This window comes from Physeter macrocephalus, chromosome 4, assembly GCF_002837175.3.
Source record: "Physeter macrocephalus isolate SW-GA chromosome 4, ASM283717v5, whole genome shotgun sequence".
Classification (NCBI taxonomy): Eukaryota; Metazoa; Chordata; class Mammalia; order Artiodactyla; family Physeteridae; genus Physeter; species Physeter macrocephalus.
This window is the reverse complement of record NC_041217.1, coordinates 45,353,527-45,381,320: the sequence shown is the minus strand read 5'-3', so window position 1 is coordinate 45,381,320 and position 27,794 is coordinate 45,353,527. Positions and strand designations below refer to the sequence as shown.

General features: G+C 39.2%; 1 protein-coding gene across 4 annotated transcripts in view; it reads right to left on the bottom strand.

Moving 5' to 3' along the window:
- Positions 1 to 1,810: 1,810 nt before the first annotated feature.
- RABGAP1L (RAB GTPase activating protein 1 like) overlaps positions 1,811 to 27,794 on the bottom strand; it is a 642,929-nt gene continuing 616,945 nt past the window's right edge. For 2 of the 4 annotated variants that reach the window (XM_055084169.1, XM_007113437.4), the window contains 6 exons: positions 18,086 to 18,196; positions 11,259 to 11,363; positions 8,872 to 8,955; positions 5,781 to 5,852; positions 3,680 to 3,877; positions 2,112 to 2,364 (listed from right to left, as the gene is read on the bottom strand). In XM_055084169.1, the coding sequence (XP_054940144.1) occupies positions 2,212 to 2,364; positions 3,680 to 3,877; positions 5,781 to 5,852; positions 8,872 to 8,955; positions 11,259 to 11,363; positions 18,086 to 18,196 (723 nt within the window). In that variant the 3' untranslated portion in view covers positions 2,112 to 2,211. Of the gene's footprint in view, positions 2,365 to 3,679; positions 3,878 to 5,780; positions 5,853 to 8,871; positions 8,956 to 11,258; positions 11,364 to 18,085; positions 18,197 to 21,785; positions 21,843 to 27,794 lie in introns of those variants that run through there. The other 2 variants (XM_028488593.2, XM_055084170.1) reach the window with 2 other exon arrangements.

The following is a 27,794-nucleotide window of genomic DNA, read 5'->3' as shown; positions in this document are numbered from 1 at the left end:
TATTTCTCTCTCAACTACCATTTAAGGAAAATTATGAAATTTAGGCATTCTGTGAAATGTAAGAAGAGCTCTGTACAGTAGAATTATGAGATTCACAAAACACAAAAAAAATCTTTAATTTAGCTAGCCATCTGATAAGGCAACTTGTACGAGGCTTCTTGGGATCAAAGCATAAAGTACCAGTAAAGCTAACAAATTGTATTAAATGATTTACAGAAACAAGTACCAAGATGCAATTTTCTAGCCATTATATTTTGCAAAAAAAAAAAAAAGGAAAAAAATTAATTTTTCTAAACCACCATGTTGGGAATGTTAAAGTCAACACAGATACTCAGAATGCTATTTTCCTTTTGGGTAAAAGGAAATGAAAACTATGATGAGAGATGTCAGGACAAAAAAAAAAAAGAAGAATTCTGTACGAAAAGTATTATTTGATGAGTGTAAAGAAGGATAACAAACAACCACATCAGTTTTATGGGCTGTAGATGATACGAACACTTACCGATGAAGGGGATTTCACTTTTTAGAGTTTAATGATTATTTTAGAGGAAAGGATCCATCATGAGCAACTTGTAGTACATGCTCCTGGAGCTGAGATGGCTCTTAGATGATTTTTACTTCCAAGAGTGTGTTACTTTTAACTGCAACATATGGCACAGATGAGAGTCACTCTGGCACTACAGAGTTTGAGATACTTTGCAAAGAATATGTTCAACAGTGAAGCCAAGCATGAGTATCAATAAATGTTACTATACATAGCTGACAGTAGTTTGGTTGCTGTAAAGGACCAAAGCCCTCCAAAATAGCTTAAAAAATGGGAAAATTAGTTTTTCCCTTACCAAAGGATTTCCTGCAAGGACTATTTATAAAGACATGTTAAATATAATTGAAAAAAATATTTCCATCAACTTTTAAACAATAGCTTTACCTTTCCATGAGATAAGCATTTCTATAAAGGTTGTATATGCAATCAAAAATGTTACAAATGCATTTGCATCTCTTCATCTAGGGGTACCAAGGGCACATTTTTAGGAAGCTACAGAAATCAGAAAAAGTTGCCTAATATTAAACTAAGATGATATGAAGCTGACTTCTATTTCCCATTTCATAACTTTAACAAAGTTACAGTATATTAGTGTTTCCTTAGCAAGTATATGTCAACATTAAACGAATACTCTGTCCCTGGTTCTACATTCCATTCTAAGCACAACAGCTGTTCCTGGGCCTTTCTAGGCTTCTCTGGTGAAGGTTTCCTAAAGATGCAACTCCTAATATCCACTTCTGACTTTACATTTGCCAGAAGTCACAACTGTGTTCTTACTTAGGAACTCGCAATTCCCATGTGGAGTTCTTAAAAGGACCTGTTAGAAGACCAGGACCAAAATGATTTATTTTATCCTGCATTTATCAAAATCTCAGTTCTTTTTTTTATCCAGTGTGTGTTTTCAATAGCCTATCTTATTCCATGGTTCTTGGCACTTCATTTCCAGATGTACCCAACAGAAAATAAAAATAAACTAACTGTCTTTGGGAACTGTTCAATCCCAGGTCTGTTCTTTCCTTTGGATAGGATTATCGCTATCCTGGGCATCACTTTCAGGAGGAAACCTGACAGTGGTCATGACTGGCCCCACAATGTGCTTTATCTGAATAAATCCTGAAAAGTTAAGAGGTTTAGGTTGCAATCTCTCTTTTTTTTTTTTTTTTTTTTCTGCTGTGAAAAATCCCTCCCTATCATTTAACCTTGGAAAAAAAAGACATCCCCAGAGGTTTAGGTTGCAATCTCTCTTTTTTTTTTTTTTTTTTCTGCTGTGACAAATACCTGCCTATCACTTCAACCTTGGAATAAAAGACATCTCCATTTTTATGTAAGATAAAAATAATATGAATAATTAGTTCTAAATAAAAAGCATTTAGTTCTGAATTACTTATTTCCAACCAAACATCAGGCATGTAAAATAATGTGTAATACTATGATGGATCGGAACACAGTCTTTCATGGAGAAGCACAAAAACAGGTATTCGACATAAATCAGGTTAGTTTAAATAACATCCCTTTTTTAAAAGTGTCATACAAGAAAGAGTAAGAGCTACTAAAAGATCCTGGCTTGCTTTCTGGCCTCCTTTCCTTCCTTTTAAAGGGACACCAGGAATCATCCTGGGTTTCCGTAGCTTTGATCATTGTGCTCTTGTACTTGGGTGAGGCTGGGCCTACGTGCTCTCCTTGGCGGGCTGGGTGGCCTGCGGCGGCTGCAGTGGCTGCGTTCCCGTGGCCGTTTTGATAGAGTTAAGGGTTTTGCTAAACCAAGAGTTTTTTGCAGCTTGGATTTCATTCATAAGGGCTCCCCTCTGATGTTCAAGTTCCTAATTCAAGAAAGAAAATCATCTGAGTTATATAAATATCTTCTCTCTGCCAAAAAATTAGAGTATAGCTTTTTGGAATCCGCAGGTCTACACAGCTGCAGTTTTCTTCCTACCAAACCCAGGTGAGATTTAGTTGGCTTCTGAATGCAAGAAAAAAAATTAGAGCTAAAAGAGTTACCACTAGGGCTTCCCTGGTGGCGCAGTGGTTGCGCGTCCTGGCGGGCTGGGTGGCCTGCGGCGGCTGCAGTGGCTGCGTTCCCGTGGCCGTTTTGATAGAGTTAAGGGTTTTGCTAAACCAAGAGTTTTTTGCAGCTTGGATTTCATTCATAAGGGCTCCCCTCTGATGTTCAAGTTCCTAATTCAAGAAAGAAAATCATCTGAGTTATATAAATATCTTCTCTCTGCCAAAAAATTAGAGTATAGCTTTTTGGAATCCGCAGGTCTACACAGCTGCAGTTTTCTTCCTACCAAACCCAGGTGAGATTTAGTTGGCTTCTGAATGCAAGAAAAAAAATTAGAGCTAAAAGAGTTACCACTAAAAACCAGAATCTGTGCTTTCTCTGATCAGTGAAATGAAACCTCATTTTACCCTTTTTTCCCCCTGCAATTTAGGTCCAAATTTAGGTTTAGGCTGCAGCCTAAGAGAAGATGTTTAAAACCACAGGTAAACGTAAACATACAGATGGAATGAATTTTTACTGATAGTGTAAGCATGAATAAATTCTAGTTCCAAACACATGGCCTGTGCCCCTGAGGACGTACAAGGTCCGAAGCAGGACACGGCAAGGGTGAGGGTCATTGGTAAGATGGAAGTGGGAACCAGAAGCCAGGACTGCTTTTCTAATTCTGATTTTCCTCCAATATGGAAAGAGATTATGGGGAAAGGGATTTGGCAAAATCAGGTAAAGACGAAAAGAAGCTCCAAAGAAAAGAATGGCTGTCAGCCAACGTTCAACTGTCACGGGAAGGATAACAGGAGGGGTTTGGCCTTTCAACTTTCAGGCTCAGCTAAGTGATCAAGTTCAATGGGAAAGGACCATGGCCAAAAAATATCAGGGTAAACTAAAAAGGCATATGCTTAAGTTCTCACAAGATATATATAATTTTAGGTATTAAAAATTTATTTGAAACTATGTGTTTATATCAGTGTTTAAAAATGATGTAAAATGCAACTCATTTGTGGGCAGAAAATGTATTCATCTTATATGGTAACATCGTATGATTCTGAGCTCGATAGGCCGACTCTACAGTACTAGACTATCCTAGACCACTAACTGTTTATTTTTTTTAATTGATCTTTTATCAAATCACCAACCTGGATTTTACACTTGGCCTCCACCAGCTGCAGTTTGGTTTGTGCCAATTCCAGCTCCATCTCCCTCAGCTGCTTCTTAAGAGAGTCCTTCTCATCATCCGATTCAATTCCCTGGTCCTCTCTGCTTATGGCTGCTACTTTCAAAGCACCCTCCTTGCTGAAAATGTCACTGCAGTGTTTACATGCCATCATTTTACCCTGAAATATCCAAAAGAGATAACCAACATCAAACTGCATTTCATAGCATAAATCATGTCCTGAAACAATGCAATATGATTTTTCTTTAGACACTGCTTGTGGTCATCAAATGCAGGCCCATTTATAAAAGTAATTATTTTTCTTGTGCTATGACCAAAATGGTTATAGTCGGCACAAAACCCAATTATCCATGACAGGTGCTACTTTTTCTTACAGTATCTCTAGAGAGACTCTGGGGATAGAAAGTATTATAGCATTTCTTTGAAATCTTTTCTAGAAACTTTGTACTACCATTATCCTTACTAGATGCGAAGCCCCATGGCATATATGCTACATGCATTACCTCATTTAGTTATGATTAGGTATTATCACCCCCATTTTATAAATGAAGAAATTTAAGAGTTTAAGTAACTTCCCTGCGGTAGACTGAGGAAGGTCATAACGACTAACCTAAGTCTAGCCCTGCAACAAGTGAAGTATACGTCCTTTTTGTTCAACTTTAAGTGAAGATGATCATTATTGTTCAAGGTGATAAAAGCAACTCTGCCACATGCCTGGATTGCCAATCAAGCACAGAGCACTGAACAATGGCAACTCTTTTCAAGACAACAGTGCTACTGTTTTCTTAAAATATCTTCAAAAAGTTTAGAGATAAGAGATACTACAGAATTTTTATCTATTTTGATGTCCCACTGTTACAAGCTCAGCATGTCCATAACTGTAACTATACCCCTCTCTTCACATACACACAAAGCAACTCTGCCCACACTTCTGTGTCACTGTGCATTACCCCACCATTTAGGCCTAAAGACTTTGGTGTCATCTTTCCATTAGCTTCTCCTTCACTCCATATTCAGCTGGTCATAAAATTCTTCCTCTTGATATGTCCAAGCATGTCTCCCAGGCCTGAATCCCAAAAAGTCACCTTCTCAGAACAAAGTTCCTATTTTCAGTTCTCATGTCTCAGATTTTCAGGTTACAACTTTTAAAATATGTATTTACTGAGCATTTATTGTGTGCCAAGTACTAGACTAAGCACTTTATTAACAGGATCTTATTTAATCTTCAAAATGACCTTATGAGGTAGGTAATATTATCTCTATTTTACAGAACACAAAATAAATCTAAGAGAGGTTAAATAACTTGTCAAGTTGTTAAGTGATATACGGAAGTGCCTAGAATACATTTATTTACTAGTATAAAGCTGAATATATTCAAATAGAATTATATCAGGTTTCTGTAACACTGGCCCCAAGAGCTGGCTGTACCAACACTGCTTCTTAGGAATACCAATCCATTTGGTTTACTGCTTTTTCTATACAATAAACAATCACTTTTTTCAAGTAGGTAATCAGCATAAGGAGTTTTACCACCAGGGGCCAGCATAGAAATAAATGCTGCACGTTTTCTTTAAAAACAAATCTCTACTTTAGGTGGAAAAATCAGTTACCCAACGTGTTTCCTCCAGCTGAGTTCTATACTGCCCATGGTGTCCACTGTGGGATGATCCTACTGGGTTGCACAATGAAGTCACATCAATTCAGGCACAGTTGGGATGCAGGCTGCTGAGGGTTCGGGTTTCCAGGTTTCCAACAACCAAGAAGGCTCAGGGGCCTGTTGTGACAATGCTGAAATCCTACCTCCTTTCCTGTTACCTGTCTCTGACAGCCCAAAAGATTTCTGGGAACATAACCTTTCATCTGGCCCACACCCCAGTCAGAAGAGGGACCCTATTCACCCTAATTCCTAACTCCCTTAAAACAAAGGTGGGGTGGGGTCGTGTCTACAGGCTGTCCTGCCTGTGGTGCATCACCATGTATTGGGATCCTCCTATCAGATGCTCACTCAAGACTACATGAATTTGGAAGAAATTGTATCACAGAACTGTTTCATTCTTCCTCACCTTTACCACTTCCAGCTCCTCCTTGCTGGCTGCTTGCTGTTTCTCCAGTCTGGTACTCAACTGGGAACAGATCTACGAGAAAGAAAAGAGCTACTTTACTAGAAAGTAGAATGTCTCTTGTAGCATGTGCACATAGCTGTTTATTCACTCACATCTCTGATGCTAGCAGAAATTTTGCAAATGAGTAGCACTGCAAATGCCAGTCATTCCCATAAAACAAGCAGCAGAAGCCTGAGAGGGTTCCGTGTGTAAAGCACACCTCTATCTCGATCAGTAGAAGAAACACATGGGGTAGATTTGCTTTCTTTCTGTCACTAGCTTCCGTGACTGGTCCCAGGGAATTCCTGCCCTCACTTTGGAATCAATCTATAGAATCTTTGTTGAGTATCTACTTTGGGCAAGGTACTATCCTAGGAATCTGATGAAAAGAATTCTGAATTTCTTCATGACTGAAAAGTGCTGTGCTGTGATAATCAGTGAGAAAGAAAATGTATGTAAAGGGTTTAATATAGAGCACCATTAAATAACATCTTATTATTACTGATTCTGAAATAAGGTGCTAACAAGTACCAGGAACAGACAGAAATAAGTGCTTTCAAAGCCCCCTAAAATTGTATTAAAACAAAAAAACGGAAGTTCAAGTCTTGCTAAACTTGAGTGAAATAAGAATTTTTTATTTTGGAAAAAAATGGAATAAAAAAGTTAGGGGATGTCAAATTTTCAAGTGCAATTTGGACTAAAAGCATAAAAGGTCTACCTCTATTATCAAAACGGACATTAAAAAAAAATCCCAGTCTACTCAAAAATAGTTCGAGAGACCTGGGACTACTTGTTGAGTTCAGTCTCCAATTTGTCCAGATCCAAGCCTGGAAACAATAAATAGGACTGTAGGGCTGATGTTAAAAAGAAGAGATTTCTCAAGCAATTTTGGCAAACAAATAAACCCTTTTAAATAAGCCCAAACATTCTGAAATATAGCCAGTAATAGCCAATTCCAACTACAGAATGCATTTAGATTACGTTATATGTTTAATTATCTTCAAAGAGATGGGTCTGTTGCCTTTTACATTACTTCAAGTGCTTGCCAGATAATATTCAAGAATAGTCCCAAGGATTGCTCTTTGAAGAGTGCTGCATATGGTGGCCACTCATGGCCTAATGTGATGAAAAAAATGCATTTGCAGCAATGGCAAGCTCCATAGCACACGGTCTTTAACGTTCCTTATATTGCTTAATGTCTAACCAGCCCTTCTCCTAGTTACCTAAATTCAAAATCTCAGGGTCTCTTCCAGTATTTTCCCTTATCTAGCAAAAAAAAATGACTCTTGTGTTTCCTGCTTCTCCGTTTTCATTACTACTTATTGTAGTTCAGGGCCCCATTTTTTTCTCCCCTGGACTCTGCTGTTGGCCTCTTACTGCTCTGTGTCTTTCTTTGTCCGTGCATCTCTCCACTTGGTTCCACATTTCTCCCTGGACAGAGCAGTGCCAATTATATGTCCCTGGTCATGCCACTGTCCTCCTATAAACAGAATAAAATCCGAACTCCTCAGCCTATCCCTGAAGATCTTCCTTGAAACTAGGCCCCAACTCACCTTTGCTTCTCTCGTCTGTACTTGAAACTCTTGCTAAACAAGACTCTTTGTCACTAATCTACCTCCCATGCCTTTGCACATGCTGTTTCCACCTTTCCACCATTTCCATCCTCTCCTTCTCCATCTCCAGATACCCAAACCTCACCTAGCCTTTGAAGCACAACTCAAATCACTTCCTTCTCCAGGAAGGGATTCCTCATTTCCCACATGTAAGAAATTCCCTCTCCTCTTAATTATGGACAGGTTTTACCTCCGTATTACAAGATCAGCTTCCAGAGAAGAGAAATTGAATGAATTTATCTTTTATTCCTCCAAAGTAACAAGCCTCACATGTAGCAGGCATTAAATAAACATATATTGATTTTGTACATCTGTATGTAGATATAGATATACAGATATAAATAGATTATAAAAGAGAAGAAGATAGCTCTGAAGCTTTATTTCTAAGCAATCTTCCATGAAGGGGCGGAATCCTTATGGAAAGGTGTTCATAATATACAAATGAATTAGTTTCCCCCAAAATGCATGAAAAATATAACTTACATTTTTATTTATACAGCAACAAAGCATACTCAGTGTATTTAGTGATTCTTTCTAGTTGGCAAGATTAAGGGAGGTTTGTTTTCCTTGCGCTTTTCTGCACTTCCACAAGGAATGTAAATTTCATTTATAAGCAAAAAAACACTTTTTTAAAAAGTAAGCCTTAGACTTCAAACTCCTCTGTGAGGCAGGAGACCCCAGGGAAATTTCTGGATAAGTAGGTGGCATACAGTACCTTAACAATTCTGGAAAACTGGAACTTGAACAGCCCAGTCAGAGTACTTCGGCAACAAGAGGAGTCCTTGCCATGTCCCAACATAACCAGCAGGGACAGGAAGATACTACTGGAGCTGGAATGAAGGCTTTCTGAGACATGCCGCCACCAGCCCCCACCCCACCCCACCCCGCCATGGGACTAGAAAGGTCCTCAAGGAGAAGAGCACCGCCCCACCATTAAAAGATTTTTTTAAGGTTAACAAGAGGAGGTTAATTGCTAGCACTGGCCTCTGTTGGGTAAGGCCACATAGCCATGTGGGAAAAAGAGCTCCCATGTTCTCTACTGTGACAGCAAAGGACTCATGGATCTCCTAGCTGTTGCCATTTAATACAGTGACTAAACTTTAGTGCTCGGCCAAGAGGCAAATGTTACTAGTGTGATCTATTGGAAATTAGCTTCTGAGTAAGGCAGAGACAGGATCCCAATGGTAATAAGATTTCTTGTTCCTCTAAATCTATCAAACATTGAAAACAACCAACAGATTGTTTTGCTCAATTAAACTTCTCATGTTATCAGCAAGCAGGTCCAACCACTGTCTGTTTCAAAGGAGAAAATGAGCCAACAAATATAATCAATGCAGTACAGTTACTGTTCTGGAAACTCTAAAAACAAACAAACGTTCCCCAAAGAAAAGAGCAAAACAATTAGTTTTATAGTGTCGAAGCCCACAATGGCACATTACCTGTTTATACTCGGCAATGATAGCTGTAGTCTTCTTTATTTCATATTCTGCCTTCTCTAGCTGTCTCCTGAAGACTTCTTTCAGCTAAAAGAGTTAAGCATGAGAAACATCAAGACTCAGTCAAAATCTTAATAAATTTCCACGAACATACATATTCAAGTCTGCCTGATTCATAGTCAACAACAATGTAAACAACTGTAAGTACACACATTTTTCCTACTGCAGTTGCATGTTGGTCATTTGAAAAACCTAATCATCTCCAGAGATACAGAAATCTTACTTTTTTTCCTGCAATGTATAAGAATATGAGCAATCCTAGTATAAAACTGCTTATGCTTTTTACTACTTTATAAATATATTGCTAAATAAGTGTCCATTCAGAAGCTATCTTTATCCTTATGAGAGTCTAAAACAAAACATCAAGGCAGCATTTCATGTACCCTTGAAGCTCTGCAATAAATTACTGAAAAAACATTTTAGGGCTTCTTCTTTCGTCCCATATCGACACTGCTGTTACCCCTTAGGAGGCAGGAACAAGAGGCTTTTGGGACTGGAGTCAGACATGGGAGATGCGGACTGAAGAAACACTGACTTTAGAAGAAGTTAAAGTGACATGATGCAGTACTTGTTACAGTAGCAGAAATACTAAATTATGAATGCTAAACCTAAAACCACAGTTATTTCTGTAGCCTGGCAGCTCTAGAATTCTAGGTATAGAAAAAGGTTAAGGCAATGAAAAAAGCTCAGGTGCCACCAGATAAAAAGGAAAGAATTCGATTCTCCCAAACTGACCAAACAAAAAACAACTCTGGTTAATCTTTAAGTACACAATCAGAAAAAATTGATGAATTCTGCTTTGCAGCATCCCAAATTATGAATGGAGTATACTCGGTACTTGCAAATTCACAAGTTATTGCAATTTATAACTGGTCTTATCATTACAAGATTTTGGAATTTCTTCATATTTGCTACATTCTAAAATTCTAAGAGCATTTGTAGGTTATACTGATTCAAACTTAGTTGTTTATATTGGTCTCTGTTCTCTCTGTTACATAATTCAAGGACTTCAGCCATACCATTTGTCCCTTCTGCAATAAGGCTGCACTGACTCAGGGTCAACTGAGATAGCTGAGATGCTTTGAGCAAGTTCATTTAATTTCTCTAAGCTGTAGTTTACTCATCTGACAAATGAGAATAATCCCTATCTCACAAGGGAACCACAACAATTAAAACAGGATATACACACATATATAAACACACACACACACACACACACACACACACACACACACACACACACACAGAGGAGAGGGGCATGGATTAAATTCATTTGCTAACAGCTTCATTCTTTACCTGAAGTACTGAAGTGGGCCACCAAAAAATAGGAAGTAAAGAAAACAGCAAAACCCATCCAAAGGGCTAGATCAAACTGGATAATCGGCCCCCGAATATTTTTGAGTATGTTAAAGAAAAACAAAAATCTTGGTCCACAGTAATTGCCAAGACTCATTTCATCATTAAAAAAAAAAAAATCATGGAATACTTTTTATAAATCCCAGAAGGTGCTAAACGACACATCCCTTCATTAGTAACTTTACTGGAACTTTTTCTGGTTGCTTGGATGTAGGTCTTTGAAATGCTTTGTGTGCTGTTTTATATTTAGTATTATTGATGTCTCCGAACTGAACTCATTAAAATAAGTGAGCTACTCATGCCTGGCTGGGACGGACAGAGATGGAGACCATTGGTGAAGCAGCCTGCTCTTCCTCAGGGAAGCCGGAAGCTTTGACTCCTAGGGTGGAGAGGTCCCTCCTGTCACCTCTGGGTCCTTGGCAATGGTGTGTCTTCCAGCTGCTGAGCCTCACAACTCACATGGATACTGCAGGGAGCTAACTTCAGGGCTGGCTCCGAAAGGGTTTCTTTTTATTCTCTCAGGGAAGAAGATTTGAGAGCTCTGCCAGCAACAGAAACGTGCGTGCTCCTTCTTCTAAGGCATGAATCGGGAAAATGAAGCGTGCCTGACGAAGGTGACTCCCAGCAGAGATCTCTGTAGGCTTCCAGCTTAGCAATCCTCATAAACTACTTCAGAGAAGTCAAACATCTTGGAGATACAATACGAAATCTGCGGATGCCTCAAAGCTCTTGGATCATAATTCCAAGTTCCTAAACTTGGAGAAAGCGTACCACTCTCGCTAGACGTCTCAGTCAAGGCAAATTCCTAAAAGCTGTTCAAGGGTGGAAATGCTGCCTCAATTCCACTCACATGTACTGCTTCAGCATCGCCCTTGATCTGAACAAATTTCATGTTACTTCTTGTTTATAGTATTAATCAACTCCTCCGCGTACCAATACACCTGCGTAAGGACAAGCCCGCCTACGCCTGTTACCTGAGCTGTCTCCTCCTCTTGTTTCCTCTTCTCTTCTTCAGTCTCTACCAGCCTCTGTTTGGTCAAGAGGAGCTCCTTATTCAGCACGTCTGCCTTGTCTTCTGCCTGCAAATCAGAGTCCATCACAGTCATAAAGAAGGTGAAGAAAGCACGTGTATACTTTCTCCGACCTCCAGTTATTATTGTTCCAACATAACCGGAAGCCTTTCTATCCCCTCTGGCTCACCCAGGGGGTGGCTGCTTTCACTGAATGCCAGCCAGGTACCACGCACTTAGCACACATTATCTCTAATCCTCACAACAAAAATTATTTTCCAGGTAATGACAGTGAGGTTTGGAGAGATCAAATAAACCTGACTGGGACACACATCTAAGATCAGAGCCACGATCTGAATTCAGATATGAATGGCACTGAAGCCCATGCTCTTTCTAAATGCCTCTTCCACATTTTCAGCTGTCACTACAGCACTCACTCTGAGACTGCGTGGTAAGACTGGATGAAGGGGTGGAGCCTCACTTGGAAGCTTCCACCTGGTGGTGCGTGGGGCGGTTAACCTGGCCCACCAGGCTACTCACAATAGCAACGAGTACAGTAAGGAGAAATTAAGACTAAAAATCCGTGATAGAGACAGCCCTGAGGAAAACTGAAGTAAGGACCAGGAATCCAGGCAAAAAAGACCATATTTCTAGAATAGCCAAGTAAAGCTTGGAGAGAGTACACTGCTCATAATTTGGATACAGAACCAAAATTCACCGTGAAAGCACTGTGTGTTTGTATATTTAACTTAGTTAACGCGTGTCTGCTTTACACGTTAGGACACTTAGCTCGCCCTTTAGGTCTCGGCTTCAGGTTCACCCCTGCAGTGCAGCGTGGTCTGAGCCCTGTCCCCCTCACCCCATCCGCACCGCCTCCCCACCCCACCGAAGCTCATATCTCCCTTGACAGCACACAGCACGACCTACAGTGACAAACTGCGTGTGTGATATGTGTGCCTCGCCCAGCTGTCTGCAGCTGTGGGAGGTGGGAAACCTCTCTTGTTTGCTCATCACTACACCCCCAGCCCTGAGCCCAGGACTGGGACAGAGCAGGTGCTCCATAAGTGAGTGAATGGACGTGGCGCTCTGAGGCCCTGGAGCAGCAGACTGGGTGGAGAGGGCCGTATGATGAGTTCAGCAGAGAAAACCCGCAGTCACAGAAGACAGGCAGCTCTTTGAAGAAGCCATCCCGGGCTGACAGCAGCAAAACGCTGTCCAAGTCTTTGTGAAAACCGGCCAGGTGGCCTTCTGTCTGTGTTTCACCATATCTCCCACATGTCCAGATGGCCAGGCCAGCACAGTCTGCTGGGTCCTGGCAGAGAAACTACATTCCAGCTTCTCGGCTCTGTCTTCCAGTTCCTGATGTCCCACAGCCTAGGGCTTATAGCTGTTTTCAGATAATTTGGAACTATCAGGTAGTTAAAGTGAAAAAGTCCCTTTTAAAGACTTTGAAATTTGTTCTGATACATTAGATTTTAGGGGGGAAAATCTACACAGCAAAAACGCATCCTAAAAGTAGAGGTGGGTCTCAAAAAATGCAACATGCATGTTGCAAGTTTTAATAAATCGTAAGATATCAGATGTAGATTATGGGAACTCAAAACTGCGAATTCTAGAGCTGCAAGGCAGATGACAAGTTACCTACAGAGCAGGAGATCCTTCCCAAGGTCTCCAACAGAGGGTCTCCCGGTGGCGAAGCATGAGCTTGCGTTGGCAGGTGCTCCTCTAATGCCCTGAGAATTTGGTTCAACTATCCTGTGGTTGTTCCACTATGGCATTAGCCTTTGAAAATATTTTTAAATAAAAAACCCAATTTTTCTAGTGGAAAAAAAAATGCTGTCCTGATGGCTTCAGCATTCTTAAAAATCTTACCAAATCTGTCTCCCTAGAATGGCAGTCCACTTAGATATTCTACCCCAGAATATCTGAGCAACAGCCCTGCTAATAAAGAAGACTGCACTTTAACCACCTCTTACCGTACCCTCAGCAATCTCCATTTGGTGAAGAAAATAGTGCTTTTTATAATATATATCATGACACACTGAAACAAATGTTTTCTAAGTTTGGTTTCTTGAAGGGAGATTCACTCAAACTCAAAAGTGAGCCTTTTGCCAACTTCTGAATAGTCAATGCTGTCCTGACATTCAGCAACAAGCTTCTAAAATTCTGCAGCATATCTACATGTTGTACGATTTTGGAAATATCTATAAGAAAAGGGACGGGACTTCCCTGGCGGTCCAGTGGCTAAGACTCCTCACTTCCACTGCAGAGGCAGCGGGTTCGATCCCTGGTTGGGGAACTAAAAGATCTTGCATGCCGTACAGTGCGGCCAAAAAAAAAAAGGGAAAAAACTCACTTCCCTGAGGAAATTTTTAACGAGAGTGACTTTTTTTTTTTTTTTAAAGATTTATTTATTATTTATTTTTGGCTGCGTCGGGTCTTAGTTGCAGTAGCGGGATCTTCGTTGAGGCATGCGGGATTTTTTCATTGCGGCGCGCGGGCTTCTCTCTAGTTGTGGTGTGTGTGTTTTCTCTTCTCTAGTTGTGGCGCGCAGCCTCCACGACACGTGGGCTCTGTAGTTTGTAGCACGTGGGCTCTAGTTGAGGCGCGTGAGCTCAGTAGTTGTGATGTGTGGGCTTAGTTGCCCCGCGGCATGTGGGATCTTAGTTCCCTGGCCAGGGATCGAACCCACAGCCCCTGCATTGTAAGGCGGATTCTCTACCACTGGACCACCAGAGAAGTCCCAGGCCTATTAGTTTTATGTACACATTTTCTGTTGCACATTCTTCACTATGCCAAGGTCAGGTGACCTCCCTCTATTTCTGTTGTTATCAGATCTGACATCTGCAGAAATTGCCATGGGTCCCACAGGAAGCTGTATCCAGAGTTTCCCCTCCATGCTGAACAATAAAGTAGGACTGATTCTGCTCATCAAAATAGAACCAGATCTGAATTCTCCTTTTAAAAGGTTCTCCTTTTAAAAATGGTCTTCTGGGTCTCTATATAGCCAATCTCTATACCTCACTTAAGTAGAAACCATCTTTAATGTTAAAGGAATCTCCAGGAACAGAATACTAAACAGATAGATACTCTAATTCCATCTTTGAGCCCAAATGATAAAACCTTCACCATAATTTGATAAGACTGAGTGGACCATTGTCCTTACTGTCTTCTAATCACCTACCAACATCTTTTAATGCCTTATTGATATGAAAACTTCTAATTGCTCTCTAACTTCTATGACATATATATATGAGAGAAACAAACACTGCAATGTGTGATTAAATCATGAACCAACTGATAACCTGCTCAGAAGGCTCAGCTCTCACGTTAGGGATGAGGCTCTTTCAGAAATAATTTCTCAAAGAACTAGCCAAGGCAGTTGTTCAATTTAAAACAGAACAAAAGAATGTGCCACTTGTGATATGCAGCTTCTGGTTTGACACGAACTCCCTCTGGTCAGAAGGGACCTGGGCCCAGGCTGCAGTGGGAAAGCACTGGTTGTGTCTCTTGTTTTTGTTCCTTGGGAACAGAAAGAACAGGAAGGGCCTGAAAGCAGATAGCAACAGAAACTGAAATGGAGATGTTGTATCTTTTTTCATTTCTAATCACTGATAAGTCCTTATTTAAGGAGTCTCAGGGAGGGCAAGTTGTCAAAAGAGAAGGCTCTGTCAGAGAGAAAAATGAAGAGATGCTGGGGGCCAGGAAGCCTGAAGCCAGCGCTAAAATGACATGGGTATGAAATAACTTACCTAATTACCTAACTAGGTTTGATTGCTTTACATATTGTCTCAAATACAATCTGCTTTCGTATTTGTTTAATGTATGCCAACGGTTTGCTATTTTAATTAAAAGATTTGATTTTGAAAAACTGGGAATGGAAAAGTACTGGGCAAACTGGGTGAAGGCAGGTAAAGCCTCACGCTAATATCCTTCCTCTCCTCAAAGACTGGAGGGGCAGGACACCTAAACTGCAGGGACAGCTTTTTGATGTGCAAATAAACCCTGCTCAGGCAGAAACTACACAATTAGATGTTAGGAGGAGATAGCAATTTTTGAGTTAGCAATTCAATGAAATGGCAATTTTTATTCTTTCATCTAGAAAATAAGCTTCAAAAGGCAGAGGGGCCAGGTCTTAACTACTTTTTTAAAAAGAGAAAGAGAGGTATGAAGGGAGGAAATAAAAATAAGGAATAAATGAAGGGATGTTTTCTTCAGGGATTGATCTAGTAGCTCCATGAGGTACCTAGGTACTCAATAATTTCAGGAGGACCCTAGCAATTGTTCCGGACTAATCTACAAAATGGGTTTTTTGGGTGGTGAAACAATTTTTTTAAATAAAATATTTTTTCTGATCATTAAAGAGTTATAAGGCACATTATTACTTAACCAAGGGTGGTTAAGCAATTTAAGGTCTTCTTATAAAAGATATATAATTGAAAAACAGTATAAAGATGAATATAAAAATTAGATTTACTGTTATCACCCAGAGACATCTAGTAGTAACATTTTGATGTATTTCCTTGTAGGCTTTTTTTCCTGTCAATGTATATTCCAGCCTCCTTTCTTTTCCTACAGGATGGCCCTCTGCCAGCATATATTCCTTGCAATTTAGATGCAAACATTATATATAGATAAGTTTACTTTTTAAAAAAATATTATTATATCATTACCTTCCCATTGTTTTTAAAAACGATTCCAGAAAGATATTTTACAGATATACCTTCATTCTCTCCTTCTATTGGACATACACATTATTTCAATTTTTTATTCTTGTAAGTAACTCTGCAGTAAATAACCTTGTACCTATATTTTTGAGCAAATCTCTACTTTTTTTAGGATAGCTTTCCAAGTCAGGGTATATACGTCAGTTTCCTCATTTATAAAATGGAAGATAAAATACTTGCTTAATGGAGTCATTAGGAAAATTAAACGAGATAATGCTTATACATTGCTGAATAAAGTGCTCGGTGCATAGTAGGAACTCAGTATTTAATTTCATTATTGTTCAACCTTTTAAATATACCAAATGTACATTTTAATGTACCAAATACATTTCCCACATAACTTTCAATTTACAACTCTAACTTATTTCACCACATCCCTACTGAGTCTAACTGCTTAAAACTTTTGTTCCTTCTAGTTTTATTGAGATATAATTGACATACAGTACTGTGTACGTTTAAGGTGCACAACAAAATGATCTGAATTACATACATCATGGAATGATTACAATAGATTTATTGCAAAACTTTTTCATCTTAAGAAAACTATTAATGGATAAAATATTCAAAATGGCAGAATCAAGTGTCAGTCAAGGCCATTTGGAAAGCTAATATGGAACCAAAAATTTCATTAGAGTACTGAGTCACACTGTGGTCTTATTGCTACAAAAGTACAACAGCCAAGGTCAGGCTGGGTGTGGCCCTGTTGAATGGGGACCCCTCTACCTTCCCTGCTTCTGACTCTCTTAAAGAGTCACGCGTTTTTCATACCATCTCTAACAACCTGCAGAGAGGCTGGCTGAATGGGGTTTGCAGTTAAAAGGGCCATTCCCCTGCCTTTCCACTATGGGGCTGCTGCTTCTACATTCTATATCCTGTGTCCCAAGCAGCACAGTTTTTGTTTTATTTTCAAACTCCATTTAGTGTTGACGCCTTCAGCTTCCTCCTCTCCCGCTTCAGCACAATTTTCCTTAACAGTGGTTTTATCTCCCATCTTACTGTGGCTAAAACTTCTGAGCTGCAAAATTAGCTGTTTATCCGGGAAAAGGAGTTGTGGCAGGGACCATTTTTAAACATTAAAAAGATTCCTCCAATTTTAAACTCTATATTATTAACGGATTTGTATTTTAAATATTGTCAATGCATAGTCAGAGAACAGGTAATGCCTCTTTTTTACAGATTCAACCAGCTAAGTCTCAACTTTTCTGACCCTGCACCATTGGGAATATTGGCTTTTTAAAAGTCAGAAAATAGAGTGATGACTTTAAATCTGTGCAAGATTCCTTCTATATTGCCAATTATTTCCAAAAACACAACCAATGTTAAAACAGGAAGTCCTAAAGCTGTGAGTACTGTTGGAAAGGACAAGGAACTTAAAGAATTTAAGGGCTTCCTAGCAACAGCTAATGTTTATTGAACACATACTCTTGTAGTGCTTTACCTCATTTAATTCTCACATCATCCCTATGAGGTCAACACTTTTTTAAACCTATGGGCAGGTTAAGAATGGCCCTGGGTCACGTGATTAGTGAGTGGTGATGCCAGGATGCACACCCAGGCAGTCTTGGCTCTCAACCACTAGGATGCCTGTCAATCCAACAACACATATCTCAATGTACATACTTCATATAAAATCCCCACATTTACTGTAGATGAGAAATCTTTTTGGAACAAAAATGTACAGTGCCTACAGATATTAGAGTGGCACTGTATACTCTTGGTGACTGATATTCTCAGGTAATGATGCTGGCAGTCCTTGGTTTAGGAAAAGTAGAGGTTAAGAGAAGAGACACCAGAGAAGCATAGAGCTATTTTTTTTTTTTTTAAGTATGTTGCACATGCTGTTTGGAAATGACCGAAACCTATCTCAAAAGCTTGCGTTTTCCACTGTCTCCGGTGAGCACAGCAGTCCCCTCCCACCTACCACCCACCCATTCACCCATCAGGCAGCTCACTCAGGGTCAAGTACAGAGCAAGCCCTGGTGGGACTGCCCTGAGAGCAACTTGGTCCTTGCCCTGGAGGAGGCTGTCATAGTCTTATTTCCGCCTAGTGAAGGACAGGTTTACCTGATCCAAGTCATTCCGCAGAGCAATTTTGCTGGTTACTAGTTCATGGGCAAGGTCATCATTCTCTTGTTCCAACCTCATGCTGGCCTCTTGTAATCTCCGGTTCTCCCTCTGCAGAAAAAGAGCAACAACCAGAGGTGGGCATTAGGGCATTAGTGCCTGGACATACTACCAGAAACAAATGGAACTGGTGAGGAAAAACAAGCAGCAACAACAACAACAAAGTGAACTTTTCAAGGTGTAAAAAGGAGAAGGCGCGAGTGGCACAGGAAGGCAGGATTGCTGTCTGGGAAACAACAGTGGGTTAAGCGAGCAGAGCAGATGCGGAACTCTACCCAGTGAAACTTACAATTGTGCCTTAAGCCCTCCAGACAGAACTTCATCATAAAAACTGTGCCATGAAAAGCAAAATTTCCAAACACACCCCCAATCTTGTGAGGTTTTCATATAGACCTAGAATACAGACACAGGCAAGTCTTTGTTTGAAACATGCACGATAATCCCACCCTTGACCTCAAAGAAACTGCAAAGACACAGTAAGGATGAAATTGGGAAAATTTAGACATTTCTCTAAATGGTTTTTCCCATATCAGAGTTTAAATTAATTGAGTATATTTAAGATACACGGTTTGGATTTGTTTTGCTATCAACTGACATTTTCATTCTTTGGATATGAATGTATTTACTTTTCTGAACACCAATTTTTGTGTTAGTAAGAGCAACTGTCCTTATGATAATGTCTCTGAATGTTTGTTTTGCTTTTTTAAAAAACTTCAGATTAAAAGGTTCTGGGCAAAATAAATTACTGAGTTGCTTTTTTTCCCCTTGAACTCCTAGAAAAAAATTTGAAACAGTTATATGATGAAAGAAGCAAGTCACTAGTTCTTATGAAGCAAGATCTCCCCTTCACCAGTCATTATGAACTGTGTACATTCACTCTGCTTTTTCTGAATAGCAATTTAGCGTCCTCCGTTCCAAAGTATCAAAAGTGCTCTCTCTGCTATTGTTAGCAGTTACAGAAGATTCAAAAGAGAGCTGACAGGAAAAACATCAATGTGATGAGACCTTCCTGTTTTTCAGATTTACACTCCTAACGGTGTTTTCTGCAAGGATGGCAAAAATCAGACAAAGCAGTGGTGTACAACCAGAAGACAAATCTATGCCCTGGAAGATAGTTATCAGAGCATACTGGAGGCAGGGCGGGGATGGGGGGAGGGAGTGAATTTTATCTTCTGTAGAACCACCTGGAGTTTGTTATATGTAAAGAAGAGCCCTGATTTCTTTTTCTTTTCTTTTTGTTTTTAAAAAAGGGCTAAGAAACAGATGGTAAGGGCAAAGCCTGAGACTTTCAAGGAGGGAGAGGATCCAAAAATAGGGCCAGCAAAGAAGCCGAAGGACAAATGTGCACTTTGACTATAGCCAGCCAACAGGGTCCATTGCTGCCTTTTCCTTTGTTAAAGGTAGACTGGGATAGTTGGGAACAGTCAAAACATTTTTGAAAAAGAGATCTACTAAAAAAGAAAAACAATCTTAAATACTTCTAAATAAATTAATGATAGAATTCCATACAGTGTTAAAATATAAGTGAAAAATATCTCTCTAATGACAGGAGAAATGCTTATGCTACTTTATAGGGAAAAAAAGACAAATAACTGGAAAATCTCATTTCCATAACAACATAAATAACATTAACTCTGGGTAGTGGATTATTTTAACTGTTGTCTTTGTGCTTTTAAAGTGTTTCCAAGTTGTCTACAATGAGTATATAATACACGTGTTTAAAAAGTTGTTTAGAAAATAAAAAGCAATTCAGAATTTCAATTCCATTGGAAAGGATAAAATGCCAAAATGAGAATTTTTTAAAAGTCTTCTCCTATTAGAAGCTCATGTTCTATGTGAAACCCTAATGGATCTTCCTCTGTGACCAAGATACAATGTAACCCCTCAAAAAAAAGGACGCCTTGCCAGGAACCCTTTCCCAAGATATTCCTGAAAAGACAGTGTACATATTTGTAGGGGCAAATTATACTCATCAAATTCTGTCTGTCTCCTCAATCTACAGAAGTTCTACCCTCCCGTAGAAGCATAATAAAAGTGGGAACTAAAATATAAAAAAGCCAGGGTGTCTGAATCTTTCAATCTTTGCTGAAGTCATCCAAATTCATCCAAATTCTAGCAGGGGCTAGAGATTATTAGTCTTTCATCCTGATATTTCAAACTATTACCCCTTTTTACAGAAACAACTTACATGCTTGTTGGAAACAGATTAAAAAAATATGGTTCAAAACTTTTCCAACAAATTTCCTCCTTGCCAGGAACAAGCAGCAAAACCAAGCACAATTTCATCATACCATATTTCACAAGGCAGACTGCTTTAGGCAGGGAAGAGATTTTTCTCATTTCTTGATAAATTCCCTCAAAAGAGACCGTGATAAGACTATTCGAATACCTATTCTTAAGGGTCCTGTTTCTACTGAAGTTGTACTTAGGTCTCCAAGATACAAACAGCTCCCTCAACTACTTATTTACACTGCGTTATTTTGGCACAAGCGAAAAATGTTGCAGCTACCAGTTTTTCAGGTTACAGTGACATATGCTTAGAATCAAGTTAAAATAACCTCCAAGTAAAGTCATACAACACTATGGAAAAGCACTTTGTTCAAAGTATTTAAAAACTGCACCAGGAGCTACTTCACTACTGATTAGAGATACATGTCTGATGGGTTATGTTATATTATATACGCAAGAGGTGTGAGCTCGGCTGAAACCTTACTGGTCACTTCCCATTACCATGACTGTCGCAACTCAAACCTTTCCTTGCAGACACATAGCTAAGGGGGTGGGGTGGACAGGGGAAGACTGGGGAGAAATTAGGGGTGTCTGAGGGTCCCTAAAAAGCAAAATAGCCTAGGGGGCAAGCCTAGTGGCTTTTGCTCTAGCAAGAAGCTTCAGTTCAGTGTGTGCAAAGCAAGCAGCACAGTGGGAAGTGTGCAACTCCTGCTCTGCACTCAGACACGTGGGAAAGCAAGCTCTGGGGCCAAAAATGCAGTATCGTCCTCCAAAGTATGAACCTGGGGGCGGGGCAAGGTGGAGATTTTCTATGAAGAAGAACTCGCCCACGCTTACCAAGGGTTAAAGAGAGACAACATGACTTGGCTGTCTTTTCCAGCCTTTCCCAGGGAGCCAAAACTGTTTTTAGAACTGACTGAAGAAAAAGTCTGCCTTTAGACTAGAATAAAGAGGACAGTTTAGCTTTGGGAAAGGTCGGAATCTTGCTTGGTTCATTCTGAAATGTTGGCAAGGGCGGCCCACCCGAGAAAGACGTGAAGTGGCCCCATAACCTCAGCCAGTGCAGAGATACTCACATGCCGTAAGTCTGCACAGGCAGATGTGCTGAACGCTCAGAGCCCATAAACAACACAGGCAAATCACTTCCCTTGCCTTTCGGAAAAGGCTACAGGAGACAATGCTTACATAACCCTTAAAATTCACAGCACACTGTTTGAAACCTCCTCCATGTCACACAATTAACAACATTCGAACAAACAGCAGACAACAACTTTCCTCATTAGTTCCCTCCCCTCTTGCATAGGAGATGTGCAGCTGGGAAAGTTGGGTTAGTAACTTTGGGGAGGAGGATACTGCATTTTTCAGAGAGACAGACGCTGATATTACAGACGTACATAGACAAAAAACTTACCTCCTGAAAAGCCATAGACCAACTACCGTTTTCAATCATAGGTACAAAGACAATTGAAAAAAAAAGAATATCCAATGAAATTGCACACCTACTAATACAATTAGGAAATGGCAATAACAAAAACAGATGCTTGTTAATGCTATTTTGCTCTTTTGTTTTTCCTTAGAGTGTCATTTACTCTAAGTTCTCTCCAGGACAGCTAACATTTGATGCAAGAAAGTATACTTGAGGCAGCCAATGGGCAAAGTCTCAACTCAGGAAGACTGATACACTAAACTCCTCCCTCTCCACGCTGTTATTTGCAGTTTGCATGACTGATGAAAACGCTGTCTGTGGAACTATTTGCAACTACGGTGTGAGTTGTTTACACTGTTATTAGAGCTGGGTGGAAGGAACTTCCTTATATGACAAAGTCAGAAACATTGCAAAATATTTCATCTTCAGGCAACAGAATGAAATTGCTGGGCAGCAGAATGCAAAAGAAAAATGGATCCCAGCTCTCCTCTGTGTCTGGGGGTTGGAGTTTGGGTGAAGCAGTATAAGGAATGGTGAATGTGATTTTTTCCAAGATGAGAAACCAGAGAAATGTGAACTGGCAATCAGAAGAAAATTAACTCAGCCTTAAAGGAAAAAATGATGGGGAAGGAGGCAGCTTTATAACTCTAGCTCAGTATTTTGGGTGTGCTGTCTGCTGCTATAATGAATTCTTGGCACAGACTTTTAAAGACATTTAAGGGTCAGGAGAAAATGTTTTCCTAAAAGACCCAGTGCAATTTTATTAGCAACAACACACTCAACTCTCACACCTTTCCTTCTGGATGCCTCTTTCAAAAGAGTTGACAGTCACCATATTCAAATTTCATCAAACAGTTTTTTGACATTCAAAGACAAATGCCTATAGATGAAATGTTTAAATGTCTACATTATCTGTAGATGAAATTTGAGAAAGAATATCTGGATGTCTGAAATCATTTTATGCTCCTACTTTACCCAGCATATCCAGTTTTATCTTTCTGGTGGAAATTTAAACAATTTTAAATGCCAAACTAAAGAGAAAATCTTGTCAGTACTAACTAACTGGCAGTTGGCAAACGAGACTGCATTTCTCATAGCACTTAAAAACAATCTTAGATTACACTTTAGCACAGGGGTCAGCAAACTTTTAATGTAAATGCCCAGGCAGTAAATATTTTAGGCTTTGCAGGCCATATGGTCTTTGTTGCAGCTACTCAACTCCGTCATTGTTGTGCAAAAGCAGTTATAGATAATAAGCATGTGGCTGTGTTCCAATAAAACTTTATTTACAAAAACAGGCAGTGGGCCAGATTTGGCCCACAGGCCGTATGGTTTGCAAATCCCTGTACTACTCTAGCATACAAATCAAATTTTTAAAAAGCAAATGGGTTACAGATGACGTAGAAACATAGGAGTGTGATGTAATTTTCTCTGTCAGACTCCTTTAACAGGAAACAAGACGTACTAAAAATTGAAGAAAATTTTTGGAGAATTAATTCTGAAGATCATTGATAAATATACCAAGAGATTCTTAATATGCATAACATTTATGCCTCTCCTGAGTGTTAAGTATAACTCAATCAGCAGACAAGCATCATCAGAAACCACCTGCTCCTTCTTAGCTAAGTGGCTCGAGAAGCATCAAGAGAACTTAGGCTTGCCTTCTCCACCATCCTGTAACAGTGAGTTCATCAAGTTACCCAAGTGCAAAAAGAAAGAGTAGCAGCCTTTTGAAGTTTATCATTAAGTTGTCACAGGAAGATAGAAATCATCCTCTTGACTATCACTGTTCATTAAAAGCACATGATTTCATAACATAAATATTTCCAAAAACCAGCAATATCTCTGTGATGTGAAAAATAATAAGTTTATTTTCATTGGAAGAAAAATACTTTGCAAAGATGTATTCACTTATCTTGACTTCTCTGAGTAAGGAAGGGTCCAATACAGTAAAAAAAAAAAAAAAGGGGGGGTCCTTTTTTTTTCCACGTATGTTTAGCATAAATTTCTTCACTTATCAAGTTAAAAACAAAATGTGACAATTGTTCTAAGTTATTTCCTTAGATATGTAAGGATAGCAAATACTACAAGTTAAGCCTTATTTAGAAAATCTTGTTTGTACTATTTATAATTAAATAGCTTAATTTTAAATCACATGCAGGGATGACTGCTCTACAAAAATTAGGGCAAGAAAAACCTTCTGTGAACTTACAGGAATCATTTTCTTTCTGTTTGAATTATATTTTGATAAAAAAAATGTACTATGTCTAACCTCAAGAAAGAAGTTAAACATTCTAGATTTAATTATACTGAACACAGATAAGATTCTTCAATTAGAAATTATGTATTTATAATACTGTCTCCCAAACCCAAGAGAGTTTAAGCATTCCTGATTCTTTCTAAGATTTGCCCATCTAGAACAGGTAATAACATAACCTTCATTACACATTGGGAGATTCACTGAATTTAATTAATTAGCTGTGCTTTTTGAAGGCTTAAACCACATTTGTACAAGTAGTTCTTTAATTAAACAAGAAAAGCATGTCATCTTCTAAAGACAGATGAAGGCTGTAGTTCTCTAAAATTGCCATCAATAGATTACATCATTAGAAAACTAACTTCCCCCAAATGAAAACAATTCATCACCTTAAAATAGCAAATAATATTTTAATTTCTAAAGTTGATAGCTGCTTTTTAGGGGCTTGGCTACTAATTTTTAAAGTGACTAAAACAGCTGCACATATCCATGAATGTTTGTTTTCTGGAGATTTGTATGAAGATAAAAGTATACATGATGTATTTCTACAGACAAATCTTTATCCTGCATTTCACTTCACTTGAAATCTATAAATAAATTTACAAACCAAAATATCAGAGCAGATAAATACCACTACACAAATCTGGCCAGGTCAAACTTAAGAAGGACAATAAAAGAGGCTTAGAATAAATACTGTATATTCTTCTTCCCATAAAGTTTCCTTTCTGTGTCTTGGAATCTAGTCAGGAAGATAAACAGAAAGAGTACACCAAAGGCTGTAAGCAGTCATTATAGAGCTCGCTGGTTTCAAATACAAACTGATGCCAACACCAGGTAGCACAGGCAGTGTGTATATATATGCATTATCTATTTATATGTTTATGTCTGTGTGCATGTATGCGTATATACTACATATATATACACATATATATACACACATATGTATATATACATGAAAATGAATGCATCACCCACTTATGTTGGCCTTTCCCTTATAAATATGAGTACACATAAGATCTATAGTCATTGATTAGCTCCAGTTCTGACAGGAGGTCTCCCTCCCACAAGTATGGCTTGTGCACAGGTACCTCTGGTGTGATTGAGGTTTATGAAAAAAGGATGGCAGGCAGATGCCAATTCTCTTCAGACATCTTGCTTGGATTTTTTTTTTCTTTTGAGATATAATTCACATACCATAAAATTCATCTTTGTGTGTGTGTGTGTGTGTGACACGGGCCTCTCACTGTTGTGGTCTCTCCCATTGCGGAGCACAGGCTCCAGACGCGCAGGCTCAGCGGCCATGGCTCACGGGCCCAGCCGCTCCGCGGCATGTGGGATCCTCCCGGACCGGGGAACGAACCCGTGTCCCCTGCATCGGCAGGCGGACTCTCAACCACTGCACCACCAGGGAAGCCCAAATTCATCTTTTTAAAATATACAATTCAGTGGTTTTACTACATTCTCAAAGTTGTACAACTGTCACCACTATCAAATTCCAGAACATTTTCATTGTGCTTAGGGTTCTAAAATTTAAATTTATACCAACACCATTTCATCAAGTGTTAGATACAGGAGAGCACAGTGACATAACCTCAGAAGTAGATATTTGCATATATCATAAAAATAGACACAAAACACATGTTTAGATAGCTAGAGCAAGAATGTGACTACTGAGAGCTATCCTCTTTTTGTACCCCACCATGCCGAAGAGAAATAGTATGAAGCTGAAAAAAATCTCTTGGAATATCTTAAGGTATGACATTTCTGGGCCTTCTTTTTTTTTTTTAACTGACACAATCTTCCTAACTCTCTTGCCATATGGCAAGCTAGAGGATAAACAAGGCATTTTAAACACTATGGATCCTAAAGGTTGAGGAGGGGTTGTCAGTGAACTGGTATAAGTTCTGACTCAATGCCTTCAAAGATCTTCCCAAGGTATTCTTGAGAATTTTTGGGTTCCCAGCCCAAGAACTATGAATTATAAAGTGCTTATTCCCAGGGCACAGATCTTATTCTTGACAGGATTAAATTTATAAGTTGCTAAAATGTACTTCCTAAGACACCTTCCTACTTTAATGAATACAACTGTAATTAGCTTCTTAAACTAGATACTGAATATCTGAAAGAACGAATCTGTTGATGGTTGGACACTACGTTGTCAATTGTCACCTTGAAAATGTAATTATAATGTGAGGACTATAACTTTACCAAGTTTATCTCCAGTACCAATTTCTAGACATTATTAAAAGTGTATAGAAATATTAGTTGGATGATGTACTGACAAGCTATTACAATAATACAAAAGAAATAGCTATAGAGGGTATCTGATATGTATAAATAGAGCATTCAAGCTTAAAAGTAGTACCTGTTTTCAAAACAAAGACCAAAAAAAAGTTTAATTCTACTTTGATCCCTCAGTAAAAACTGTACACATCAATAGTATACGTGTGATAATTACTTTTTAAGAAATAATATGCATTGTACTATTTATTTATACATAGCTGCTTTGACACAAAAAGGACATAAGAAATAATAAGTTCAGTTCCAGGCTGATTTTAAATACACCATTTTAGTCTTTCATTTCCCTTTCTTCTATTTTTAAGTATCCTTCCTAGGTTTTTCTCATAACGATGGCAGCAATAAGAAAATTAGAATGATGCAAGCAGTAGGAGAGCTTCACTTTGGATCCTTAAAAATATTTTATAATTACTACTTCAAGCCTTTCTAAAGCAGCATGCTCCATAAGCTGCATTACAACTGGTTTTATTGAGGGGTGGAAATTAACTTCGAACTTTATCTATGAGCACCTTATATGGTAATAGTTATCTGCCATAGCAATATGTGGGATTTTATTATCAGCTGGTTTTATAAACAAGGGCAGTAACACACTGATATTAGATTATTAGGTAGCAATACTCGAGAGAAATAGGAGAAAGATAAGCAAGGGACTGGTGGAGCAGACACAAATAAGGTGATATTATTCTAGTAATAATTGGGTAATTAGAGGCAGTGGACCTAATAAGGCAAATCACAACCATTTATTGCACACCAACTATGTGCTGGGTACTTAACATATAACATCCCTCATTCTCACAACAATCTTTCAAGGAAATGTGTATACTATATGTTTTGTTTGTTTGTTTGTTTGTTTGTTTTATGGTACGCGGGGCTCTCACTGTTGTGGCCTCTCCCGTTGCGGAGCACAGGCTCCCGACACACAGGCTCAGCGGCCATGGCTCAAGGGTCCAGCCGCTCTGCAGCATGTGGGATCCTCCCGGACCGGGGAATGAACCTGTGTCCCCTGCATCTGCAGGTGGACTCTCAACCACTGCGCCACCAGGGAAGCCCTATTTTTTTTTTTTTGTACTATATGTTTTACAGATGAGGAAGAGGCTCAATAATTAGTCCAAGATGCTGAACAATGGCATAGGGATTAAAACCCCCAACTTGGACTCCAAATTCTGTCTCCTTTTTCAGAAATTCAGCTTTTGAACTCAGATCTGACTACAAAATCCATACACTCCTTCCACCATTCCCCTATGTGAACCTCCAATGCTATTCAATTCAGCAGCAGAGACGAGATATACTGTGTAACTGCAGCTGCCCATGTCCAGCTCTCTGACCACATAAAGGCAACTCTAGTTATACAAGCAGAAGTCATCCCACAGTGGGTGGTTTAATTAATAATGTCATTGCAGTACTTTTTTTTTTTTTTTTTTTTTGCGGTACGCGGGCCT